Source organism: Pseudorca crassidens, chromosome 5, assembly GCF_039906515.1.
Source record: "Pseudorca crassidens isolate mPseCra1 chromosome 5, mPseCra1.hap1, whole genome shotgun sequence".
NCBI classification, from domain to species: domain Eukaryota; kingdom Metazoa; phylum Chordata; class Mammalia; order Artiodactyla; family Delphinidae; genus Pseudorca; species Pseudorca crassidens.
Window position 1 is genome coordinate 41,004,525 of NC_090300.1, and position 26,373 is coordinate 41,030,897.

Sequence of the window (26,373 nt, forward strand, 5' to 3'; positions counted from 1 at the left end):
GTTTACAAGTGGCCTGAGGTGGGGAAGTGGAGAAACAAGCATTTCTCGAAATTTTACCACTTAGGAAGAAGTTTAGATGTCATTTGTCCTAAATTGAAGCATTTTGCTGACATGGAAACTTAGTCCCAAAGGAACAACTCATACAAAGCAGCCCAGAGGGAGGGTGGCCCCTGCAAGATGCCACACCTGGGACAGGCCTTGCTCCCTTTGCTGAGCCTTCACTGCCTCTGGCATGTTCACGAGATGCCCCTGAACATCACAGACCTGAAAGTATACCTGCCCTCCGTGCCTTCTGCCTGGTGGCCATGGAAGGGGGAGGGGGAGACTTGAGTGTGGGGCTAAAGAGGAATCTTCTGGGCAAGGCTGCTTCCAGAATTAGTTCTATTACATCATTTAAATGACTCAAGTACATTCTCTCCATTTAAGGCCTATCTTTTTTTTTTTTTTTTATACTTTCTCTCAACTGTCTTTGAAATTTTTTCCATTCAGTGTTCCTCTAAGAGATAATACTTTTGATCTTAATGATGTTCACAATATCTTGACTATCATTGCATTAGCAGGAATTCTCTGTGTGCTGGTGTTTTTCTGGACCTAGAAGAGGATGTATATACAGTCATTGGCTGGAAAAGCTAGGGTTTGACTCAGTTAAGAAATGACACTCTGATAAAAAAATCCAGTAATGCCCCAAACCGCTAAAGCAGACAGGCTGCCAAAGTCATACCTTGCTAATAAACTGGCCTAAATGAATGAGAACCGAAATTCATGCCTGCATAATTTCATTCTCCTTTCACATTTACCAGGCCGGAGCTGGCATTCTTCTTTTTTTACAACGAGGATGGAATTCCAGTGAGAACTTCTCCACTCTTCTTTGAGTATAATGACATTTGTCCTGAAAGCTTGTCAGTCCTAGCTACTGGTCCCTCCATGTTTGGGAGGGACTCAAGAACAACCCTACACACACACACACACACACACACACACACACACACACACACGAGGGACTCAAGAACAACCTACACACACACACACACACGAGGGACTCAAGAACAACCCTACACACACACACACACACACACACACACACAAAGGGAAATGCAGCTTTTTGCCAGTGCAAAGGTAACTACAAAGTTTACAATCAAACAAGAATCTTCCTCCTCTTCATTGCCATCTTGTCAGCCCTCTCTTCCCATGTTCTGGCCTGTAGGACACTCCCGTTCACCACACATCCTGTTTGACTACACAGAGACCACAATGTTGCTGCTAGAAGGGAACTTTGGAATCTGGAAAAACCCTCATTTTAGAAAGAGGGAAACTGAGGGTCACCTAGGTGACAAAGGCTACACAAGTGAGTCATAAAAACGGAGCTAAAACTAGTCTCTGGGATCCAATTCAAACCTACTTTGCTTTACAAACTGGCAGTCCAGTTTCTGTCCTACATCACCAATTAGGCCTCTGGCCAGGAAGGGGTGGCTGGCTAAAAACTAATTATTTAATAAGCTAATTAGTTTGATTAGAAGTTTTTTGTGAGGCAAAGTCAAAGTACATATAAAGCACTTTTTAAAAAACATACTACATAAATATTTAATACCAGAACTATCCTTAATTTTATCCCTAGATAGTAAGAGACACTCGTAATTCAATTCAAAACGTTTCTAGTCTAGATTTGTCTTGGTCATTCAGAAACATTCATATAACAACATGAGAGCAACAGAAATAAATTTCAATATAGTAAGTAGGGGTGATACCATATAACTTACAGGAAAGCAACATCACAATTTTTTCAACATCACAATTATAACTAGCAATGCATGAAAACAAAAATTAAGTCACCTCCAAGTAGGAACTCAAATGTTTGAAAAAAGCTTGTGTGCATTAGAAATTGGATATATATAAATTGTAAATACGCTGATAACAGGTTTAAGAATGTGTGTCCCAGGTCAGAAAAAAATGCTGCAATTCACGACAGCCAAGAGAAAGAGCTGAGGGTACAGGTAATTTTCAAATAAAAATAATTCATGAAAATATAAGCCATTAAAGCAAGGTTCATACTACACAAATTATTCTTTGCCCAAGTTTTTTCTCTATATCAAACATGTTAAAACAAAAGCCAACTAGAGGAAACCTCTAGCAATTGGCTTCTTTGATAGGCTCAAAATCCCTTTGGATTCAAGATTCCCTAAAAATCTGGGCAAAGGCCAGGACAAGTGGGAACAAAAACAGCTCATCATAATGCCTACCAGGGGTCCTCTCCTGACTGACACAGAATTGTCAATTCAATCAGCTCATTTCTGTTGCCTAGTACCCACCGTTTCCTACCTTTTCCAGGTATTCCATTCCTACATCAGGACTGTTGCGAAGATGAGAGGAGATAAAAGACCGGGTAGAAACATACAATTAGTGTTATTTCTGTTACTCCAATTTGGGTTGGGAGATTGTGGGTAATTTTCTACATTGTTTCCAATGAGAACCTACCTCCTCTATACTCAGAAAGGGAGGCTATGAATGTGCTTTATGAACTGTGAAACAGTATACAAATATTACATTTTTATTTTTACTTTTATTGACCCCCTACTGCCCACCTAGTCCTCTTTTTAAGGTGGTTCCTTTCTCCTGGGAATACTGCTTAAGTCTGGCTAGCACAATTTGCACATCTGAGTCTGCATATTCTAAAAGTCTATTATCTTGCAGAGGAAATGGTTCTTTTCTGTTTATAATGGAGGTGTTTTGTTTCTTTTTGTTTGGCTTGATTTGGTTATGTAAGGAGAGTTACCAGCAGACCAGGAGAATCCCCTCTAAAAGAAATCTGACCTTTCTAACTCAACATGTCCTGTCTTTTCTCATAAATGTTCAGAAATCATCTACAAAGATGTTATCACTAGTGCCCCCTTGGCTTAAAATATACCAAGACTCCTCACAATCCTCCATAAAGTTAAATAAATTCCTGTCTTCACAGACATTACTTTTCTGCAGAAGTAAATACAGTGGAAGAGCAGAGGCATCGTTCTTTCCTGAATTACATATCCTTTGGCATAGAGATCCAAAATGATATTTTAACTATCAGAAATACTTAAAGCTACTGCTTTATTATAAATGACCAGAATCATAATTCTCACTGGCTTTAGTCCTTTTAATCTTGGGAAGATTTGATATCTCTAAATCTTCTCAAATGAGTAATTCTTCAACGTAAGTAACCAAGTCATATTTTAAGTATTCTACTGCCCTCTTGTGAATCTCATGTTCAGAGACAAGATAGCTCACAAAATACATACAGCAACTGGAATTCTCAGAAATACTTCAGTGGAATCTCAGAGACTAGAACTAGGAAGAACCTAAAAAATCATCGAGACCAGTACACTCATTTCACAGACGAGAAAACTGAGATCCTGAAGGATTATATAACGTAGTCAAGATCAGACATGGCTGGTTAATAGCAGAGAGAATACTGTTGAATAGAACTTAAACCTCTCAGAGTGTTAAGTTTTCTATTAAAATGGAGGTGCAGCCTGGAAAAAAAATAGTGGGGTTTTGGAGTTGAGCAGACACGAGTTTGATTTTAGATCACCACTTCAACAACCTCCCCAAACCTCTGTTTCCCCATCCATAAGATGGGATGAATAATAACTATCGCAAAGGTGTTGAAAGGATTCAATAGGATCATGTTCCTCAAGCCCTCAGCAATACAGTAATTCACTAAGTGGTAACACAGTTTTAACAATACATAGGAAATTGTTTTTAAGTTGTTATAGCCTTTGAGATCTCTGGACAAAGGTATTCTAAAGTAATGAATAAATAAAATCTGAACTTTTTCAAAATTGGCACAAAACTTGGAAAAAATAAAGCTAATTTTTCTAACTCCTGTGTTTATCATATTTATTCTTTTTTTTTTTTTAATACAAGTAAATTTGTAACAGAAAGCACCACACAGCAAACACTGTGTGAGAGATGAAGCAACGAACAGGGTCCTTAGATGAGGTTCACAGGAAAACAAAGCAGAACTCAGTGCCAGCGTGTTAAGTCACCATATCTTAGTCTCCTTTGCTAAGAGGCTGTCGCCGCTGCAATGCCAAGAGAGCCAGCCTGGAAGGGTAGAGGCTAGAATTTTAGATCTGACCTTGCTAATAGCTGACTATGCCAACTTGGGCTGGTCATTTCATCTCTGCTTCCCTTTCTTGACCTGTAAATGAAGGCATCCTCTACGGAGTAAAGTCCGATAGTGAGGTGGCATAATGAACGTGAAAAAACATTGTAAGATGTGCTTTAACAAAGTAAGTAGGGTTAAGTTTGTTATCTTAAACTTAATCTAAAGCAATAAAAAAACAGTAAGTCTGCACTAAATTGGGGAAGAAAAACCAAACTTAGAAAGTTGAAGGTAGCTTAGATCAAGGATTCTGTTCAGTAGCACTCCACTTCTCATGAAATCTCTCTTCCCTCTACAATTCCACCAGCTCTTAATGGAGATTACTCCAAAAATTCTGCCAACACATGAATCTCTGACTCTTAAGTAAATTTCACTCAAGGGCACCCTGATATCAGGATTGACAGAGCTTATCCCTGGCTGTATAACACAAAACAAATATGCCAGCAGGGTAAAGGCAATTCATCTTAGTTTGCCATGAAAATGACTAATGTTGATTATTCTCTGATTTACGGCTGCAGTCATCCAACCTGATCGTTATGGTTAAGTGCCCTCACCTGCTCTGTTTTTATATGGAGCCTGATAGAAGGCACACACCATGCTGGTTATAAGCCCTGATTGATGATCCACCGATATTAACCGAGAACTACCTAATGGGTCTAGCTCCCCCAATTTCAAACATCGGAAAGGGATATTACTGGAGTTGACAGTGTAGTAGAAGAGGAAAGGCACTGACATAAACTAACCTGAGAGGTAGAAAGTAACGATGCTGTTATGGCTGCTGAGGGGTGGCACACAGCTTGCAACTCTGCGGAATGAGTCCAGTGGGGATTCTTGGGTAATTTTTCAGCAACAAGTTAACTCAGGCTCTTGGTTCAACCCAACAATCATACCACATTTGCATCCAGAGTGCTGGAATAAAAGTGCTCTCAGAAACAAAAGATCCGCCTACAGGAGTAGAAAAGGCAACTCACCGTGAAACAGACTGTTGTCCACCAGAAAATGCCTGCGGTACTGCACACAGTTCCTTTTCTCCAAGTTCCAGTAACTCATTGTCAGAAGATTTCTGGCACAGCATCAAAACAAAATTGCTCTGTCAAGGGAAAAGGAAGGAGACAAAAATGAAGAAGGCGGAAGCCACACGCTCATGCTGGCCGCCTGACACCATTAGTCCCCGGGCCTTAGCGGGCAGCACGCAGGCCTCACACCTTCCCCACGTGGGGAGCTGGAATGCCCCAGGGCCCAAGAAATTCCCCACAAGTCTTCCCACTGGATAGAAGGTCACTTAACATACCACAACAGGAGCTTTTTCTAATAGCACCTGAAGGGGCTCAAAGTTACTGTTGTCCTGGGGGTGGGGGGGAATCAATCCACCAATGGAGAACAAGTTTCAGAACTGGTTTATGTGCTCTAGGCTTCGCCCGCACTCAGCCAGGACTCAAACCAGTCAATGCTGGTAGCTTTTCAGGAAATCTCAGTTGCAGGCGGGGAGGGGACTAACAGGAGGGTGACTGACATTCCCAGTTTCCGACTTTTGTGTCAGCACCAGTCTGGTGGACTACGTACCTGACCAATCCAGGGAAATCTTGGAAATTATAATGGCATCCATGTAGCCATGGGCCAGGCAAACACAGCAACAAAGGCCGCCTCCCTCTCTTGGACTCACTGTGGGTGCCCATTTAGGGCCCCTAGGACCTGCCTCTGCCCCCTGTAACCAGAGCCGGGTGAACAAGCAGTGGGCCTGCTCCTCCAGAAGGCTTGCCCCTCCACGGACAGAGAAACACAGTGCTAACCAGAGCAAGGACTTGAAAAGCAGAGATGCCAGCTGATGAATTAGACTCCTCCAAAAGCTGGTGTGCATAACCCCAAACAAGGCTCCCTTTGTTCACAGGATCTGGCTAAAGCAACTTTTCAGAATTCCATCTTCTTTTCTGGTCACAGAATAAAGCCAGGCAAAACCAAGCAAGGCTGGCATGAAGGAAAATCCACAGGTGGGAAACAATTTGTCATCTGTCCTATTAAAGCAATCTAGACTTTTGTGAAGGCACTCCAGGATGGAGTCAGTACTGAAAACAACAAATGATCAGAGCTGTGCCTATTCGTTAATGGAACCACAATTGGTGCAGGTTCCTAAAGCTTCTGCCAGAGCTTCTCCTTGGCTCCCTAAGCCTCATTCTTCCACCCTCCCCTACCTGTAACCTATTCTACCTTTTCTCAGGCTCCAGGAGACCTGACCCCCCCTTCTTCTTACCCCACCCCCACCTGGCTAAATCTGGCTGCTTCTCCCACTCCCTGGGGCTGAGGGTGAGTCCCATCACGCCAAGATACAATCACTCACGGAAAAAACTGTAAAATAAGATAGAAAACAGGTGATTATGGAGACAACCCTCTCTGCCCCCTCCCCACCCAGTATTCCATACTACAAGGATTTCTCTCAAAAAGTATTTTAGGTATACAGTTAGATATGCTCAGTTTTAAAAAAACTCAAAACTGAAACTCGAAAAAAATTTTTTCATTGAAAATCCCCTCTTCCCTCATTTCATGTCTCTCTCCTGGAATGACCACTTTTGCTTGGTGTGAATCATTCCAGTCTTTTTTATGCATTTATTTATACATGTATTCGATTTTGAAGACACGTTTTTAATAAGAATACCTTTTTTCAAGAATTGGAAATAATTTTCAGTAATATCAGTAGTAACTATTTCCTACAAAAGTATATTCATGATTTATATTAGAAATATTTTACAAAGAAAAATATTTTAGGTTACACAGAATTAAGGAGAACTGTCTGTATTCATGCTAACTTTTCCTTAGTAACTTGATCTTATGGTTTCATGTGTCATTCTTCTTTTTTTTAACATCTTTATTGGAGTATAATTTATTTACAATGGTGTGTTAGTTTCTGCTGTACAACAAAGTGAATCAGCTATATGTATACATATATCCCCATATCCCCTCCCTCTTGTGTCTCCCTCCCAGCCTCCCTATCTCACCCCTCTAGGTGGTCACAAAGCACCAGCTGATCTCCCTGTGCTATGCAGGTGCTTCCCACTAGCTAGCTATTTTACATTTGGTAGTGTATATATGTCATTGTTACTCTCTCACTTTGTCCCAGCTTACCCTTCCCCCTCCCCGTGTCCTCAAGTCCATTCTCTACGTCTGCGTCTTTATTCCTGTCCTGCCCCTAGGTTCATCAGAACCATTTTTTTTTTTAGATTCCATATATATATATATATATATATATATATATATATGTTAGCATACGGTATTTGTTTTCCTCTTTCTGACTTACTTCACTCTGTATGACAGACTCTAGGTCCATCCACCTCACGACAAATAACTCAATTTCGTTTCTTTGTATGGCTGAGTAATATTCCATTGTATATATGTGCCACATCTTCTTTATCCATTCATCTGTCGATGGACACTTAGGTTGCTTCTCATGTGTCATTCTTTATTTTGCCCTCTCTGTTCATTCTCAATCCAAGGAAGGTTAGCGGAATCAGAAGATGAAAGAATAAGGTGCTTTTGTGTATAGTCAACAAAACACAAGCACATACCTGACTCTCATTTGGCCCTTCCTTTTAACCAGATGAAAGGAGAGAAGAGGATTTTAGAGTCTGTGACTCACCCATGCTGCTAGGAAAAAGTGGACTTGAAATCGTACCTTTGGATTACAAACTCTTCTGGGTAGGTGTTTTTAAGAAGAGGGGACTCAGTTTAAATGGTTGAACTAGAACACAAAGGTATATGTAATTGAACCCTATGGTCTCCAGGCTGTGTGCCCCCTATTTTGGTTAATCATGGGCATGTCTTACCTCCCCTGGCATCTGTTTGCTGCTGAAGGGCAGACAGTAAGCCAGCCCTGGGTGCCAGACCTGAGCTGGGCACACACTACAGGCCCTCAGTAAACGTCAGTGACGTCCTCGTTCTATGCCGCATTTCCTGGATTCCCTCCAGTATGAGACTGAAGGAAGGAAGTGCCCACTCTGGCCTCCAGAATCACAGCAAATGATTTCAAAATTGAGAGATACCGGAGGTGGAGGTAATGAATGGAGTCAGTAGGGCTGAGGCAGGGGAAGAGACAGCTGTGCAATAAAGCCAATCTCAGCCACAACCAGATTTAGATGAACCAGCAGCCCAGCACTCACTAAGGGGAAGCAACTGAAAGGGACCTTAGAAACGAGCTCAAACCCCACATGGTGTAGCCAGAAGGAAACTGAGGCCCAGAAAGTAGGTGTAACTTGCAAGATAGCACTGCTAGGTAGCTATTCGAGAAAGCTGGCAGGAACCCCAGGCTCAGCAGTACCAAAGCAGGGATCTTTTGAGTGTTTCATGATCCCATTTGTGTGAACATAATGGGTGAAAATATCCACTAAAATATACTTTCATTGATTTAATATTTGCTATTTAATATATGTTACATTTGGAACTCTTTATAGAACATACAGATCCCCAATCCTTGTAAATTAATAACTGACAGTGACTAAGGAACATCGGGTAGAGAAACAACTCATTATTAAGACTAGTTTCAAATTCTGCCTTCAGAACAAGGTTAATATGAACTTTTTTCGTGGATGATAAAGTTATAGGAAATGTTATATGTATGTATTTTACTTATCTTTAACAATTTCTTTTTATCCATTTTTAGAACTTGAAACATGCAGAAAAGCTAAAAAACAAAAAACAAAAAACTTATATAGTGATATCACTTACCACCCAAAGACAACTACCATGGATACTGTGGTCTTTTTTTTAAACAAACTAGATCCTATTAATTTGAAGCCTTTTTTCTTTTCATATAACTTACTAATATATGGTGACATTCTAGCCATATCAATAAACATACTTCTACAGAATACATATGTGATTTGAAAAAGTGTAATCAGCTCTACTCAAAACCTCCAAACTCCAAAAACTCTAAAGCAGCAACAAGAAATAAAAGAAGACAAGCAAGTATGCAGAGGATTCATCAGATGAACTAAAAATATCTAAAAAGTTGAAATGTTCCTAAGCCCATTTTTAAAAAATTTTATTTATTTATTTTTGACTGTGTTGGGTCCTCATTGCTGCGCATGGGCTTTCTTCTACTTGCGGAGAGCAGGGTCCACTCCTTGCCACGGTGCCCGGGTTGCTCACTATGGTGGCCTCTCCCACCGTGGAGCACCGGCTCCAGGCGCGTGGGCCCCAGCAGCCGTGGCACACGGGCTCAGCAGCTGCGGCTCGCAGGCTCCAGAGCACAGGTTCAGCAGCTGTGGTGCACGGGCCTAGCCACTCCACAGCATGTAGGATCTTCCTGGACCAGGGCCTGAACCCTTGTCCCCTGCATTGGCAGGCGAACTCCCAACCACTGCACCACCAGGGAAGCCCCCTTAAGCCCATTTTATAAGCGATTAGTAACTTTTATAACATTCCACATTTCTTTATTTTTGCCATTTTTTTCTATAGATACATGACCAAAGTTGCCAGTGTCAAACTACAGACCAGACATAAACCTGTGGTGGCAGGACACCATGAAGAAAGAAAATATTAGAAATTCGAGGACACTTTTCACTAAGAAAAGCAGGAACAATTTTGATTAATAAGCATTTGTCAATGCGTTTAAAATGCCACAAAGGAAAGAGAAATCCTTCACAGCAACACCCACTCATTTTAACTAAAGCCCCCTAAGAAAAAACACACAATGGCAGCCACCTACTGGTTGTTCCCCTGCTTCCTCTGGTTTTCCTCTAGGAAACACCTTCTCCCACTTTCTTTCCATGAGACTTAGCTGGTGTCAACTCCATCCCTATTCAGGTGAGGACGTGGTTTAGGTCTGACAAAGCTGAGCACTGCCTCCCCCAGGCCATACTAGTACAGATGGTGCACATAGCCCACCTAATTCAGACCACTGAGAGTCAGGCATGGATGTCTGTCTGAACTGTTGGAGAAAAGAAATTTTCTTTTCTGTTGGACTCAAGGTTGTGAGGCTGTGAAGTTGTGAAGCCTAGAAACCTAGAACTCCTGGCAGCCATCTTGTTACTACAAGAGAAGAAAAAATCTATGTGGGACTGGATTCAACCCAGAGGAATGAAGATAAACTTGGTCCTACTGATATCATTTAAGGCACACCTGAAGCCAGATCTCTCCCTGTACTTTTTAGTTAAATGAGCCAGTACATTCCCTTCCTTGCTTTGTTTAGTTTTGTTTAAACCATATTGAGCTGGGTTTACTGTCACTTGCAACCAAAGAGTTCTGACTGATGAAATGTGTCAGCAAATCAGAGTAAAGAGAGCCCACAGGGCAGTCATGAGCTCTCTTTTTTGGTTTCATCTCTAACAGTTGACTCACTGGGGGACCTTGGGCCAGGTTTTTTAGCTGGTCCTCTGAGTTTCAAAATATGACTCCCTATTTACTTGGGCTTTCCCTAGGGATATGCCGCATTCAAGTCCTTTGTTTTGGTAGTAAAGGATTCCCTCACACCCCTTGAAGGTGTATTTAAGCAGAGCAAACCCTGAAATCTTTTCTTCTTTAGAATTCTCTTAACTGTTTTTACATGTGAGGCAAATCTATATCACTGCTTTAACATGAGTTTTATGGAACACTACAAATCTGCTCAAGCCACTTGAATGGCTTAATAAAAGACAAACTATTCAAGTTCATATATGGAAATCAGAGTTCTAACAAAGGAAAAGGAAGAATAGGAGAGTCTTAAAAGAGAACTTTGGGGAAGGGGGAATATATTCATATATGTGTATGTATGTGTATATACACACACAAACACACTTTTTTTTTTTAAGTACAGGGATTTGTTACTACATGCTATCTCCACCTCTTCACCTACTGTGACTGCTACTACCACAGCCAATTCTTCTCTGGCACCCCTCTTCCATAAAAACCAACACTCCCACTCCCACTCTTTTATATTCTTTCTTTCTTAAAAATAATATATTATTTGGGCTTCCCTGGTGGCGCAGTGGTTGAGAGTCCGCCTGCCGATGCAGGGGACATGGGTTCGTGCCCCGGTCCGGGAGGATCCCACATGCCGCGGAGCGGCTGGGCCCATGAGCCATGGCCGCTGAGCCTGCGTGTCCGGAGCCTGTGCTCCCCAACGGGAGAGGCCACAACAGTGAGAGGCCCGCGTACCGCAAAAAAAAAAAAATAATAATAATATATTATTATTTGTAAATCATTTTATGGTTCATACAATATTTCCATTTCTATCTTGTATTTTTTTAAAAAAAGATCCTTACAATAGCCCTATAAGTCATGCATCATTAAGCATGAGTTCAAAGAGGCTAATAGGAAATAGTAGGTTGCAAATTCATGTCTTCTGACTCCAAATCCACTGTCCCAGTCCCAGGGCTATACTCTGTCCAGCCGTGTTTCCTCCCTGACACTCCTTCCCTATGGAAAGAACCTAGAGTTGTATTACTCATAATATACAAGGTATAATTCTTCTCATATCCACCACTCAATCCAACTCCACTATGGGTCAATGAAGGGGAAGAGCCAGAAGGAGGAGAAGAGATGACTAAATGAAACATTACTTATTCAAAATATACCTACCTTCTCCCTCCAGCCAGGAGACTTTGGAGTATACAGACTGGAGGGGATCCAAGCAAAGTGTCAGTTCTTTGAGAATCAAATGGTGGGAGGTTTCTTTGCAATGAAATTTGAGTGAGCTATTTGGACAAAGCTCAGAAACACCAAAGCCAAATTTTCGAGCCAGAAATCATTGTGAAAACTATCTGAGGGGTTCATGTGCTTTCCAAATTGCTAACAACAGGGAGGAAGGCTATAGCCAGAAATTAAAACAATGCATAAACTCACCCTGCTGTTGGAAAAGGAGTAACTGCTTCATGGGATGCGGTAAGGCATCAAGGGACAATGGGAAAATGTCTGACTGGATGTCAAGAGGCCAGAGGTGCAGCCCAGTCCGCCCTCTGACTAAACAGTGTCAGGTAAATCTCTTCACTCCCCTGTGCTCGGGCTGCCTCATCTTTGGAACAAAAGACGAGTGGTGGTGAATGAGATGCTCTCTCAGAGCTTCCAAACTTAATATTCTACAATAATAAGGACTATGGGCAACCCGTACCCCCGACTAATATCCCCATCATTCAGCTGTAATTATAAATTAAAATAGCCCTGAGAAACCACAGAGTTAATTCCCATTAGTATACCCTTTAACTCATATGGAGAAGTGATTTCCTTCTCCTTAAGCCTCGCTGAGAGACAAAAGACATAACTAATATGCTCTGACAGCAATATTCATACAACAGCAAGTGCTTAGAAAGAGGAAGGCAGAGGGGAAAAGTCCCCAAACTGTGTCCTGCACCTCACAGCCTCTGACACAACACGTTTGGGAATTTCTGCACCAAGTTCTCTCTAATGGTTGAGAATTCAAACTCAGTCCAGTTAAAAGCTAAGATTTCAAAGACAGCTGCTCTTCTCTCATTTCTCCACTAATTTTAAGACAAACAAATCAAGAGACTTACACAGCGCAGGGATGGGATGGGAGGGCCCACGGCTCCTGTCCCTGGACCAGGCCTAGACTAACAGGTTCTAAAGCAGCTCAGACGCCTGGGTCAGAAGGCCCTGGTCAGAGGGGCCCCACTCCACTCCGCAGATGGCAGGTCACTATCCTCCCCTCCCCCTTCATAAACTCCCTCCCTCACTTCCCACAGGTTTCCAAGCACTGCCAAACTGGTTGTTAAAGGGCTCTGCAAACAGCTTAATTCCATAGCTAGCCCCCTCCCAGCTATGTACACACAGGGAAAGAAATAAAAGGGTACTTTGTTCATTTTTTAAGGCTCACAGGGGACACCACTAAACCCCAAGTTCCCTGTGTGTTTTCTTTAAACCATCAGGAGCTGAAAATATTCTGAGCTAAGTTGAGCAGTGAGATACAATCACCCTCCAAAGACACATGGATGCTTCATTTGAAAGGGCTGGTTTCAAGTATATAATAATAGGTATCCAGTGCTTGAAAGAGTTCATACCTTTTGGTTCAGTAATTCAGCTGCTGGAAATATATCAAAAAGAAATCTTTAAAGATACAAAAATGTATACACAAAAAATATTCACTGCATCATTTTTTATGATGCAGAAGAATTAGAGCACTAAACAGTCAGCTACTGGGGTAGCACTGACTGTAGGTTAGATATTAACAATTGTGTTCTGCAAAAACTTTGTAAGTGAACATGGAAAATGCTCATGATACGATGCTATGTGAAAAAATAGGATACAGTATGTATCAACCATCAAAAGCAGTATTGCATAGAATAATGGATCTTCATCTTAAGAAACAAAGTGCTTTTAATATTTTACCACTAAGTGTAATGTTTGCCATAGGTTATTTGTAAATATTCTTTATGTTAAGAAAACTGGCTCTATTCTGATTTTCTGAACAGCTTTTTGCATAATTTGATATTAAACATTATAAGACATTTTCTCTGCATCTACTTAGATCATAAGGTATGTCTCCATTAATCTGTTAATATGAATTTTCTAATGTTAAATCAACGCTGCAATCCCAAGATAATACATTGTAAACAAATTGGATTTATCTTTTTAACACATTGCTAGATTTGGCCTGCTCAGGTTTTATGATTGTTACATGTATATTTCTAAGTAAGTCTGGCCTATAATTTCCATTTCTCATATCGTTCTTGACACGTTTTTATACTGAGGTTATCACAGCTTCAAAAAATGTATCTCTATTCCCTGGAATGATTTATGCAAGTTTGAAATTACTTTTTCCTTGAGTGCTTGGTAGAACTTGCTCATAAACCCATCTAAACCTAGACCTTGCTTTATGGAGAAATATTTGACTAATGGTTTATTTAATTTAAAAATTATAGAATTATTCAGCCTAGTTTTTCTAATTTAGTTTCAATAAGTTATACTTGTCTAGAAAGGTATTCACTTCCTCTAAGCTTTCAAATGTTTTAGCATAATGTATTTCATAACTTTTTTTTACTATCTACATCTGCTTTTCCACTCCTAATATTGTTTAGGAATATTGTGCCTCTCCCTTCTTTTGAAATCGGCCTCACCAGGTGTTCATCAACATTACTAGCTTTTACCAAGAGCCAAACTGTATCATTTTTGATCCTCTCCATTGAATAATATGGAATTATTATTATTTCCCTCCATCTATTTTCTCTGGGTCTACTTTGCATCTTTTTCTAACTCTTCAACTTCAACATCTAGCTAATTTTCAGGCTTTCTTCTTTTCTAATATAAGCATTTATACATGCTTTAGCTGCTTATCCCCACCCCAAGTCTTGACCCAAAATATTTTTGTTATCATTCAGTTAAAAATATGTTCTGATTTCCACTGCAACTTCTTTGATCCAAGGGTCATTTTGAAATATATTTCTATAATTATTCAGTCATCTTTTGTGATCAGTTTCTAGCTTAACTGCACTGTGATTACAGATCTGGTCTGGATGATACCAATCATTGTTTGCTGTTAAGACTTGCTTGATGACATAGTTAGAGGTCATTTTTTGTAATGTTCTATGTATGTTTGAAAATAATGTGTATTCTGCAGTTTTGAGATGCAGTGACCTTCACATGTCTATCAGCTCAAACTTACTAACTGTATTGCTCAAATCTTGTGTGTGGTAGCTGAGCTTTTCCCCTCTTTATCAAGTACTGATGAAGTATACTAAAATATCACTAGAAAGGGAATTCCCTGGTGATCCAGTGATTAGGATTCCATGCTGACACTGCCGAGGGCCTAGGTTCAATCCCTGGTTGGGGAACTAAGATCCCACAAGCCACGCGGCACGGTAAAAAAAAAAAAATCACTGGGAATATATGTTTCCCATTGTAGTTCTCTCAATTTTTGCGTAATATATGTTGAGACCACGTATTAGAGACCACGTTTTGCGTTATATTGAGACCATGTTTAAAAACCACAAAAGGTTTTTCTCTGATGAGTTCCAACTTTTGAACCAATATGACCTTCTTTTATCTCTAAAAATGCTTTTGACATTTAAAGTCTATTTCATCTGATATCAATACTGCCAGCTTTTAGTTTTTGATGTTAATAGTGACAGCTTTTAGTTTGTAATCACTCATTTATCTTTTTCTATTATTTTACCTTCACCTTTCTGTATCCTTATGTTTTAGACATGTCTTTTATAAACAGCAAATAGCCGAATTTTCATTTTTCATCTAGTCTAACAATCTTTGGTTTCTTTATATTTGCTAATACATTGGATTTTATTTCTACATCTTATTTTGTGTTTGCTACTAGTCGCCTATTCTATATTTCTTTTCTCAACTTTCTTGACTTCAGATTTAATAGTTTTCTCATTTCAATTTTCCCTGTTGGAAAGTTATTCATTCATTCTTTTACTAAATTTTAGTGGTTGCCCTAGAAATTTTAACAGGTACACTTTACTTATCAAAGTATAAATTTAATCTGTATCTTTAACTTCCTCCCAAACTATACAGGAACTTTAGAAGATATTGACTCCTTCTGCTTCTCCAATTTATTTATGTCACTTATTTTACTTAGTTCCCACTGAAGACATGATTACTACTTTATACAGTCAATGTGTGTTTTACTTACAAATTTTCCTTTTCTTTGTTCATTTTTTTGTTTCTGAGACATTCCATCTGGTAATAATTTTCTTCTGCCTGAAATGTATCCTTTTTGTGAGGATCTGCTAGAATTCTAGGGTTTGTTGTGGTTTTTCTGTTTGTTGGTTGGTTGGTTTTAAGTCTGAGAGTCTTTGTCTTTGCTTTTTAAAGATATTCTTAACGAAAACTGAATCCTAAGCTGATAGTTAATTTCTATCACGGCATGAAATTTAATATTCTACTGTCTTCTGGCTTCTATTGTCACACCGTCAGGATAATTTGTCATGTCTTTGAAAATAAGCTGCCTCTTCTCTCTGACCTTGCTTAAGATCTTCTCTTTACATTTTGTGTTCTGCAATTTAATTATATTTTGTCTGTGTGGATTTTTCCTTATCCCGAATGGAATTCAGATGACTTCATGAATATGGAAAGTGATACTTTTTAATCAGTCCTTGAGAACTGTCAGTCATTATCTTTTTAAATGTTGCCTCTTCCCATTTTCTCTCTTCTTCTGAAATTATAATTAAACTTATATTGAGTCTGAATTCTCTGTCTTCCACATTGATTAACCTTTATTTTGGGGTTTTCACTGTCTTGCCTCTCTGTTGCTATCTGAAAATTTTCTTCAGATCTATCATTCAGTTGACAATTTCCCTGTTCAGCTTGGGTTAATCTGTTCACTGAGTTCTTTTTTTTTCCCCCCAAGTTCTATAATATTTGGTTCTTTCTCAAATCAGCTTGGTTAGTCTTCAGAGTTTCTGGTTCTCAGCTTAAATCTTGTGTTTAGTGATTTTTTTCAAACTATGAGATGCTAATTTTCCTTCTATTGGGTAGGACAAAAGGTTCATTCAGTTTTTTCCGTAAGATGGCTCTAGTAGCACTTAGCTGCCTTTAACTTCATTTGAAACAATTTTGTTAAACTGTATGCGATAGCTGTCATATCAGTGTGCATTTAAAAAAAGACATCTAATAAATTAGTGATGTTGAGCATCTTTTCATGTGCCTCTTGGCCATCTGTATGTCTTCCTTGGGGAAACGTCTATTTAGGTCTTCTGCCCATTTATTTATTTTTTTTTTGCCGTATGCGGGCCTCTCACTGTTGTGGCCTCTCCCGTTGCGGAGCACAGGCTCTGGACACGCAGGCTTAACGGCCATGGCTCACGGGCCCAGCTGCTCCGCGGCATGTGGGATTTTCCCGGACCGGGGCACGAACCCGTGTCCCCTGCATCGGCAGGCAGACTCTCAACCACTGTGCCACCAGGGAAGCCCCTGCCCATTTTTTAATTGGATTAGTTTTTTTTGATATTGAGCTCCATGAGCTGGGTGTATATTTTGATGATAAATCCCTTGTCGTTTCATTTGCAAATATTTTCTCCCATTCTGAGGGTTGTCTTTTCATCTTGTTTATGGTTTCCTTTGCTGTGCAAAAGCTTTTAAGTTTAATTAAGTCTCATTTGTTTATTTTTGTTTTTATTTCCATTACTCTAGGAGGTGGGTCAAAGAGAGAAATGCAAATCAAAACTACAATGAGGTATCAACTCACACCAGTCAGAATGGCCATCATCAAGTCTAGAAACAATAAATGCTGGAAAGGGTGTGGTGAAAAGGGAACCCTCCTGCACCATATGTGGGAATGTAAATTGATACAACCACTATGAAAAACACTATGGAGGTTCCTTAAAAAACTAAAAATAGAACTACCATATGACCCAGCAATCCCACTACTGGGCATATACCCTGAGGAAACCATAATTCAAAAAGAGACATGTACCACAATGTTCGTTGCAGCACTATTTACAGTAGCCAGGACATGGAAGCAACCTAAGTATCCATCGACAGATGACTGGATAAAGAAGATGTGGCACATATATACAATGGACTATTACACAGCCATAAAAAGAAATGAAATTGAGTTATTTGTAGTGAGGTGGATGGACCTAGTCTGTCACACAGAGTGAAGTAAGTCAAAAGGAGAAAAACAAATACCGTATGCTAACGCATATATATGGAACCTAAAAAAAAAAAAGGTACTAATGAAACTAGTTGCAGGGTAGGAATAAAGATGTAGACAGAGAATGGACTTGAGGACACGGGGTGGGAGGGGGAAGCTGGGGCAAAGTGAGCTTAGCATCGACATATAAACACTACTGAATGTAAAATAGTTAGCTAGTGGGAAGCAGCAGCATAGCACATGGAGGTCAGCTCGGTGCTTTGCAATGACCTAGAGGGGTGGGATAGGGAGGACGGGATGGAGGCTCAAGGAGGGGATATGGGGACATATGTATGCATATGGCTGATTCACTCTGGTGTACGACAGAAACTAATGCAGTATTGTGAAGCAATTATACTCCAATAAAGATCTATTAAAAAATAAAAATTTTAAAAGGCATCAAAATTGAATTTTTATAGCCATTTTAATATTGAAGATGGCAGAAAAAAGCAACATTTTCCATATATTATGCTTTATTATTTCAAGAAAGGTAAAAATGCAACTGAAACGCACAAAAAGATTTGTGCAGTGTATGGAAAAGGTGCTGTGACTGATCAAATATGTCAAAAGTGGTTTGTGAAGATTTCTCACTGAACGATGCTCCATGGTCGGGTAGACCAGTTGAAGTTGATAGCGATCAAATTGAGACATTAATTGAGAACAATCAACGTTATACCACGAGGGAGATAGCCGACATACTCAAACTATCCAAATCAAGAACTGAAAATCATTTGCACCAGCTTGTTTATGTTCACCGCTTTGATGTTTGGGTTCCACATAAGTTAAGCGAAAAAAACCTTCTTGACCGTATTTCCTCATGCGATTCTCTACTGAAACGTAATGAAAACGTTCCACTTTTAAAACAAATTGATGGGCGATGAAAAGTGGATACTATACAACAATGTGGAATGGAAGAGATCGTGGGGCAAGTGAAATGAACCACCACCAACCACAACAAAGGCCAGTCTTCATACAAAGAAGGTAATGTTGTGTATATGGTGGGATTGGAAGGGAGTCCTCTATTATGAGCTCCTTCTGGAAAACCAAGCGATTAATTCCAACAAGTACTGTTCCCAATTAGACCAACTGAAAGCAACACTCAATGAAAATCGCCCAGAATTAGTCAACAGAAAACGCATAATCTTCCATCAGGATAACGCAAGACCGCATGTTTCTTTGATGACCAGGCAAAAACCGTTACAGCTTGGCTAGGAAGTTCTGATTCATCCGCCATATTCACCAGACGTTGCACCTTCAGATTTCAATTTATTTCGGTCTTTAAAAATTCTCTTAATGGAAAAAATTTCAGTTCCCTGGAAGACTGTAAAAGGCACCTAGAACAGTTCTTTGATCAAAAAGATAAAAAGTTTTGGGAAGAAGGAATTATGAAGTTTCATGAAAAATGGTAGAAGGTAGTGGAACAAAAGGGTGAATACATTGTTTAATAAAGTTCTTGGTGAAAATGAAAAATGTGTCTTATTTTTACTTAAAAAACAGAAGGCATATTTTGGCCCACCCAGTAATTTCATTGGTGGGGATTCTTTGAAGTCTAGGATAAAAATAGATTCTTCCAAAAGAAGGGGGAAAATTGGTGTTCGCTCAGTACCAGGGACACTTGCAATGTTGGAACTCTTTAAATCAAATTTTCATTTTGAGGTTTTTCTGACCACCTAGTTATTATGATTCCAGATGCAAATCTGTATTAAAGCTGGCTCAGGATCACAAATTCTCAGGACCAAATAATCAGGGTCTGCTCAGAACCAAGATTTTTGAAAGGTGATTTTCCTTACAATATTATAGGGTTAGAAAGAAGGTAGATAATTATTTTTATTTTTGTTTTTATTCTAATTCACCCTTACAATGAGGGAGAAGCCCTTTGAAGTCCTAGCTTTATGACCAAATGGTCCCTTCTCAGATGTTTTAACTTTATCTCTTGTCCCTTGTGCCCTCAGGCCATGAAAGCAGAAGTTCAAGTTAACCTGGTTTGGCAAATGTCCTCAAGGCAAAAAGCCAGCTTCATTGCTCAGTAGACCCTTCTTCACTTAGCATTTAAAGCCTGAATATTCATTACTTTCTTACAGGTTACTGCACTTAAGAAAATAATCTTTCTACTGTACCCAACATGTTCAAACTGTTTCATCGGGAGTATCAGTGAACTATATTGCTAGAAACAGAATTCAAGCCTGGGAATTCACATTCAAAGCCACAGAACCTTGCAATCTGACAGTCAAATCAGGACCTGATCTAACCCAAAAGCTTATTAGGCTCAGTGCCTGCTAATTTGTAATAACGGCTGGTACTTTTTAGCACTTCCTATGTGCCAAGTATTGTGGTATATATTTTACGAAACATTTTTTTCATCTTTACAGTGATCCTAAGGGCTAGGTATAATTATTATCCCCATTTTACAGATAGAGAAACTGAAGCACAGAGAGGTTAAGTAACTACCTAAGGTCCACAGCTATCAAGTGACAGCACTGGTACTTGAACTAAATAAAAATTAACTTCAGTGATTACACTCTTAAGATCTATGTAATTTTGCTCCCTAATAAATAATGAATATAAGACAGGGAAAGAGAAAAAAGACAATAAAAGAAAGAGAAAGGGAGCGAACACACTACTAGGTATGGCAAACTCAGTAATGAGATCCAGACTTTTCAATGTACAATCTTTTCCAATTCCCTATGTTCATGTAAGGGTTGAGATATTTTTCATCTTCTAAAAATATATTCCTTCACTTTCAAAGTGGGCACGAAGTGCAGATTGGAAATTAAAACTACATTGAGAAAAAAAACACTCAAAGGAATGACTGTTTGGTAATTAGATTTCAACTCTCAGTGGCCATCAGTCTTGAAATCCAGCCCAATATTAACACCTTTGATCATATATGAAGACTATTCCTGATGACACACTGACATCCAAAAAATCCTTGATTTATACTAGTTGTCTCTAAACCAGTGATTTCCATACTTTTTGAATATTAGAAATGGACTTCAGAATAGCTCCACCCACAATTCCCTCATATATAAGGATGCCCAAAATTCAGTCTCAGAAATGTCAACCCCCAGAGAAGGGCAGATCCCCCAGCTTTCCCAAGTTCATCTTACCCTCTCTCCTGTCCACTTCCCTACCCACCAGTGAGAGAAGGGAGCTTATCACAAGGAATGTGTTGGACTCCCAACTTTGCCTGCTTTCCCTAACCCTTCCACCGAGCAATACGCGCGGCTCCAACAGGAGATCTGCCTTGAGCTGGGCAACTAAACCTCCAGGCAATACCTTCTCTCCTTCCCAACCACAGCAGGGTGAGTAGGGGAAGTGTCCCCCTTTTTGTGTTCAAAAATAGGATCTCAGGACCCCTTAATGTGCAAAAAGCTATAATCAAATCAATTTATGAATCAAATAACCCACAAGTATGCTCTGGGCTCTACTATACGTACTGAGGGGATGGAGAGATGCCTAAACACTGTCCCAAGTCATCAAGAAGCCAACGATCTAGATGGGAGAATAGTGCATAGATAGAAACAAAAGATTTATATAAAACTTGCACAAGAAAAGGCAGAATGTATGATTGGTGGCAAATGAAGCATACTGTAAAGGTTCAAAGAAAAGAAACCAAGGCTGTCAGGAAAGAGTTCCTGGACGGTGGGAGCATAGAGCTAGATCTCAAAAGATCAGTAGGTTTAAAAGAGGGAAGATGAGATGAGGGGGAACAGGAAGGGCAGTTTAGTAGGAAGGCACTGTGAATGCTCAAAATACTGCTCAGTTATCAAGGTAAAAATTACTAATTTACATTGTTAATATGATGTTTAAATACATTGTGATAGGGAATTCCCTGGCTGTCCAGTGGTTAAGACTCTCCCCTTTCACTTCTGAGAGCACAGGTTCGATTCCCTGGCCAGAGAACTAAGATCCCACAAGCTGCATGGTACAGCCAAAAAAATAAAAAAATACATTGTGATATAACAAAGTATATATAAGGAAATTGGCAAAAATAACATTTCACCAAGAATGCCTAAACATAACTTATTCAGAATATAAATCCCGCAATAGGCCTCTCTTTAAAAGGATGGTAGGGATCAAAGACAATTTTGCAAACATTTCAGCCTAAGACAATGGTGGTAAAATTAAGAATTAAAGTTTAGTTTCTCTAAACCAGCAGAGATGTTAACTTTCTAACTGTTCAACAGAGAACTTATATCAATGCAAATATAAGAATGTCAGAAATTATAAAAAGGACAAGTAAAATGTCCTAAAAGCAATACAGAAGGAGATAGGATATTAAACTTAATTTGCTCATATAAATTCTCAAGTTCAAAAGAACAGCAAAAAAATCTAGTCAAATATTTTTTTTTTTTTTAGATGTTGGGGGTAGGAGTTTATTAATTTATTTATTTTTGCAGTGTTGGGTCTTCGTTTCTGTGCGAGGGCTTTCTCTAGTTGTGGCAAGCGGGGGCCACTCTTCATCGCGGTGCACGGGCCCCTCACTATCGCCGCCTCTCTTGTTGCGGAGCACAGGCTCCAGACGCGCAGGCTCAGTAGTTGTGGCGCACGGGCTCACTTGCTCTGCGGCATGTGGGATCTTCCCAGACCAGGGCTCGAACCCCTGTCCCCTGCATTAGCAGGCAGATTCTCAACCACTGCGCCACCAGGGAAGCCCTAGTCAAATATTTTGAATTGTGGAAACTCAGCTTTGTTTTTCATGTGCCGTATCCTTAATCTTTAAGAAGCTCTGGGGAAAAAAAAATCCGAAGCTGATGGAGGAAGCCCAAGTTAAATGCATCTAACACATTTCGTGTTAACTTACTCTTTTCAAGCTTATAAGTTCTTGATTCTTTAAGTCTAGGTAATAAACAGCCTGTTTGAAGTTGCCATCTGACGAAAGGTGTCATAGAAAGCATTAATGAGAAAAAATAGGGAAATAAAACCCAAGCAGTATTACAAATTCCTCAAATGAAATTTATAGTGTGGATTTGATGTTTTCTTCTTAAAGTAGAACAAAATAGATTATAGACACAGAAACTAACTCCTGGTTATTTGTCACTGGCCTATATGTTTTCTATTATATTCTCTTGCATAGTTTCCTTCCATTGAATATCTAATATGTTCCCACTAAAATCATGGGAACCAGACTGAGACACTATTCTAGTGGCCAGGTCTTGGTTCATGGCCACCCTCAGAATCCTCCATTATTCCAAAAGAATCTTGTCCACATTCAAGGAAGAGCAGCGTTCTCCTGAGTGTCCAAACAAACAGAATCAGAACCCACCAAAGTCTGAACGCTCAACATTTCTTCTTTCCTTCGGTAATGCTAGGGCACAAGAACCTATGCAGCCACAAGAGACAATAAGGAATTCAAGTTAGCTTTGATCCCAGGCAGTGGGAACCAAGCAGTGCTACAGCCAAGCCCAGTGTTGACACCATCCTGCCAGGACTGGAGATACTTTTGGATTCCAAAGACACCAACTCTCCCAGACCTGGGGAGATGAGTGAAATATTTGAGACTTGGAAGGAAGTGTGAAAAGCAACTAAATGCTTATCATATAAGAAAAGTAAGTGTGCTGACTCTGATCCTCTATCAGGCAGTGATCTGAAACCTATTCATTTGTCTCTTCAAAACTGATTTTTTAATCTATAATAGAAAGAATGAAGTGACACCTTCTACTCTGAGGCTCTGCTCAAAATGGAAATTTGTAAAGTTACCCGTAAGTGAATATGAGGAAAGCAAGTTTTATCTACATCAAGATGCTAATTTTTTACCTATCAGGTTAGCAAAAATCAAGAAGTTTAATGACAAATGGTGTTGGTGAGGGTGTGGAGAAATCGTCATGTAATACATTTCTGATAAGGGTAAAAATTGTACAAATTCTATTGAAGTCAATTTGACGATATTTAGCAAAATTACAAACGTACATACCTTTGACTTAGCAATCCCACTTCCAAAAATATATTCTATAGCCATACTTGAACATGCAAACAGTGTATATATAGAGTTATTTACTGTACCATTGTTTTCAAAAGATCAGAAGCAACCTAATTGTCCATTAATCTGGTTAAATTTTAGTATATCCATACATTGGAAAATAGGTGGCCCTTAAAAAGAAATCCAGAAGAGCCAACATAATATTGAACAAAGTTGGGAGACTGAAACTATCCTACTCAAGACTTACTCTAAAGCTACAGTAATCAAGACAGTGTGGTATTGAAGAAAGAGTAGATAAATAGGTCAATGGAACAGAATACACAGCCTGGAAATAGACCCACATAAATGGAATCACTGATCTTTTACAAACAAGCAAAGGCAATACTATGGAACAAAGACAGTTCTTTTCAAAAAAATGGTGCTGGAACAACTGGACATCCACATGCAAAGAAACGAATCTAAACATAGTCCTTATACCCTTCACAAAGATTAACTCAAAATGAATCACAAACCTAAATTTAAAACACGAAACTATAAAACTCCTAGAAGATAACATAGGAAAAATATCTAGATGACCTTGGGCATGGTGGTGACTTTTTAGATACAACACCAAAGGGATGATCCATGAAACAAAGAATTGGTAAGCTAAACTTCATTACACCTTAAACCTTCTGCTCTGTGAAAAACAATGTCAAGAGAACGAAAAGACAAGCCACAGCCTGGCACAGAATATTTGCAAAAGACACATCTGATAAAAGACTATTAGTCAAAGTACACACAGAATTCTTAAAACACAAAAAAATCCACCTGATTTAAAAATGGGCCAGAAACCTTAACAGACACCTCACCAAAGATACAGAGACGGCAAAGAAGCATACGAAAAGCTGCTCTACGTGATAAATCATCAGGAAATGCAAATTAAAACGAGATACGATTACACACCTATTAGAATGGCCAAAATCCAGAACACTCACACCACAAAATGTTGGTGGGGATGTAGAGCAACAGGAGTGCTCCTTCCTTGCTGGTGGGGATGTAAAATGGCACAGCCTCCTTGGCAGACAGTTTGGCAGTTTCTTACAAAACTAAACATATTCTTACCACACGATCCGGCAGTTGTGCTCCTTGGTATTTACACAAAGGAGTTGACAACATATGTCCACACAGAAACCTCCACATGAATGTTTATAGCAACTTGATTCATAATGGCCAAAACTTGGAAGTAATCGAGATATCCTGCAGTAGGTGAAGGCAGAACACAGGATGTTTAGGGCAGTGAAAACACAGTGTATGATATCACAATGATGGATACAGGTCATTACACATTTGCCCAAACCCACAGAATGCACAACACCAAGAGTTAACTGTAATGTAAACCATGTAATCTAGGTGATTATCATGTGTCAAAGTGGGTCATCAATTGTAACAAATGCACCATTCTGCTGGGGGTTGTTGGTAATGGGGCGTCTACGAACGGGTGGGGCAGGGAGCACATGGGAAAGTCTGCACCTTCCCTTCAATTTTGCTGTGTACCTACAACTGCTTTTTTCAAATAAAGTAAAAAGAAAAAAGAATTAAGAAGCTCTATGTGCTAATATGGAATGATATAAAAATATATTGTTACGAGAAAAAATGCAGAATCACATGGATGGTGCATTACCATTTGATTCTTAAAAGGAAGAAAGCATCCATATGTATTTGCTTGTATATATATATCTTTTTGAAAAAATACATAAGAAACTAATAACACTATTGGTCTATTAAAGAACTGGATGGCTGAAGAACAGAGGTGAGAGAATTTTCACTCAATGCCCTTTTAGCTTTAAAAAAAATTTACACATGAGAATGTATGATCTATTCAGTTATTCTTTTCTAGCAAAAGTTACAGAGTAATAAGAAGAATTCTGTGAGGAAAGAATGTTTTATTTACTTCACCAAATTTGAGATGAGAAATTTTCAAGAAAGTGCTGAGAGCTGACCCTGACTTGAGTTTTTGCTTTTGATTGAAACTGGACACTAAATAGTAGATTTCACATTTCTCTTTTGACGAGTAAAAAAGAAGTTGGTACACAGTTTGTGTTCACTCTCTTCCAAGACTGTATTTTAATGATTTACTCAGTAAACAGAAAACTACTTCCAATTCACAACCTATTTCAAACAAGAAAAGCTGTGGTTCACAATAAAACATTTGTACACAAGTTTTTTTTTTTCCTTGTTCAATTTGAGAAGAAAAGTTTCCTCTGACATTCACATTCAGACACTGCTCAGCAAAATAAAATCATCACATTATAGGGATTTCTCTATGGGTAAAAAAAATGGGGCGGGGTGTGGGGGGCTTTCTGGGCTTCACTCCATAAACACACTGCCAGCATAAGACAGGTTTAGTGACTCAGGAGTGGGACAGGTCTGATTCCCATTGGCCCACTGAGTCTGGGGGCAGCCAATACCTGATGCTCTATGAGAGGGAAGAAAACCATGAAAATTCAAAACAAACCTCCCCAAGCCCTGTTATTGAAATCCAGTGTTAAAAAAACATTTAAAAATGACTAAAAAAAAAAAAAATTACTAAACGTGAAATTTGAGACTTAAGATAGTGAAAAAGAGAATTTCTCTTCTTTGAAATCACTTCCCAGTTTCCTACTTCTACCACTTAGGACCCAGGAGGTGGTTACTTATTTCTTTATTATTGAAACCCAAGTATTGTTTTTCTTACTTTAATTTTACTTACTAAGTTTCAAAATCTAAAGGCAT

General features: G+C 39.3%; 1 protein-coding gene across 1 annotated transcript in view; it reads right to left on the bottom strand.

The window, feature by feature from the left end:
- Positions 1–26,373, bottom strand: part of PLCH1 (phospholipase C eta 1) — a 236,969-nt gene that overhangs the window by 204,379 nt on the left and 6,217 nt on the right. The window contains exon 2 of the mRNA XM_067737817.1: positions 5,110–5,228. Within this exon, the coding sequence (XP_067593918.1) occupies positions 5,110–5,188 (79 nt within the window). The 5' untranslated portion in view covers positions 5,189–5,228. The remainder of the gene's footprint in view (positions 1–5,109; positions 5,229–26,373) is intronic.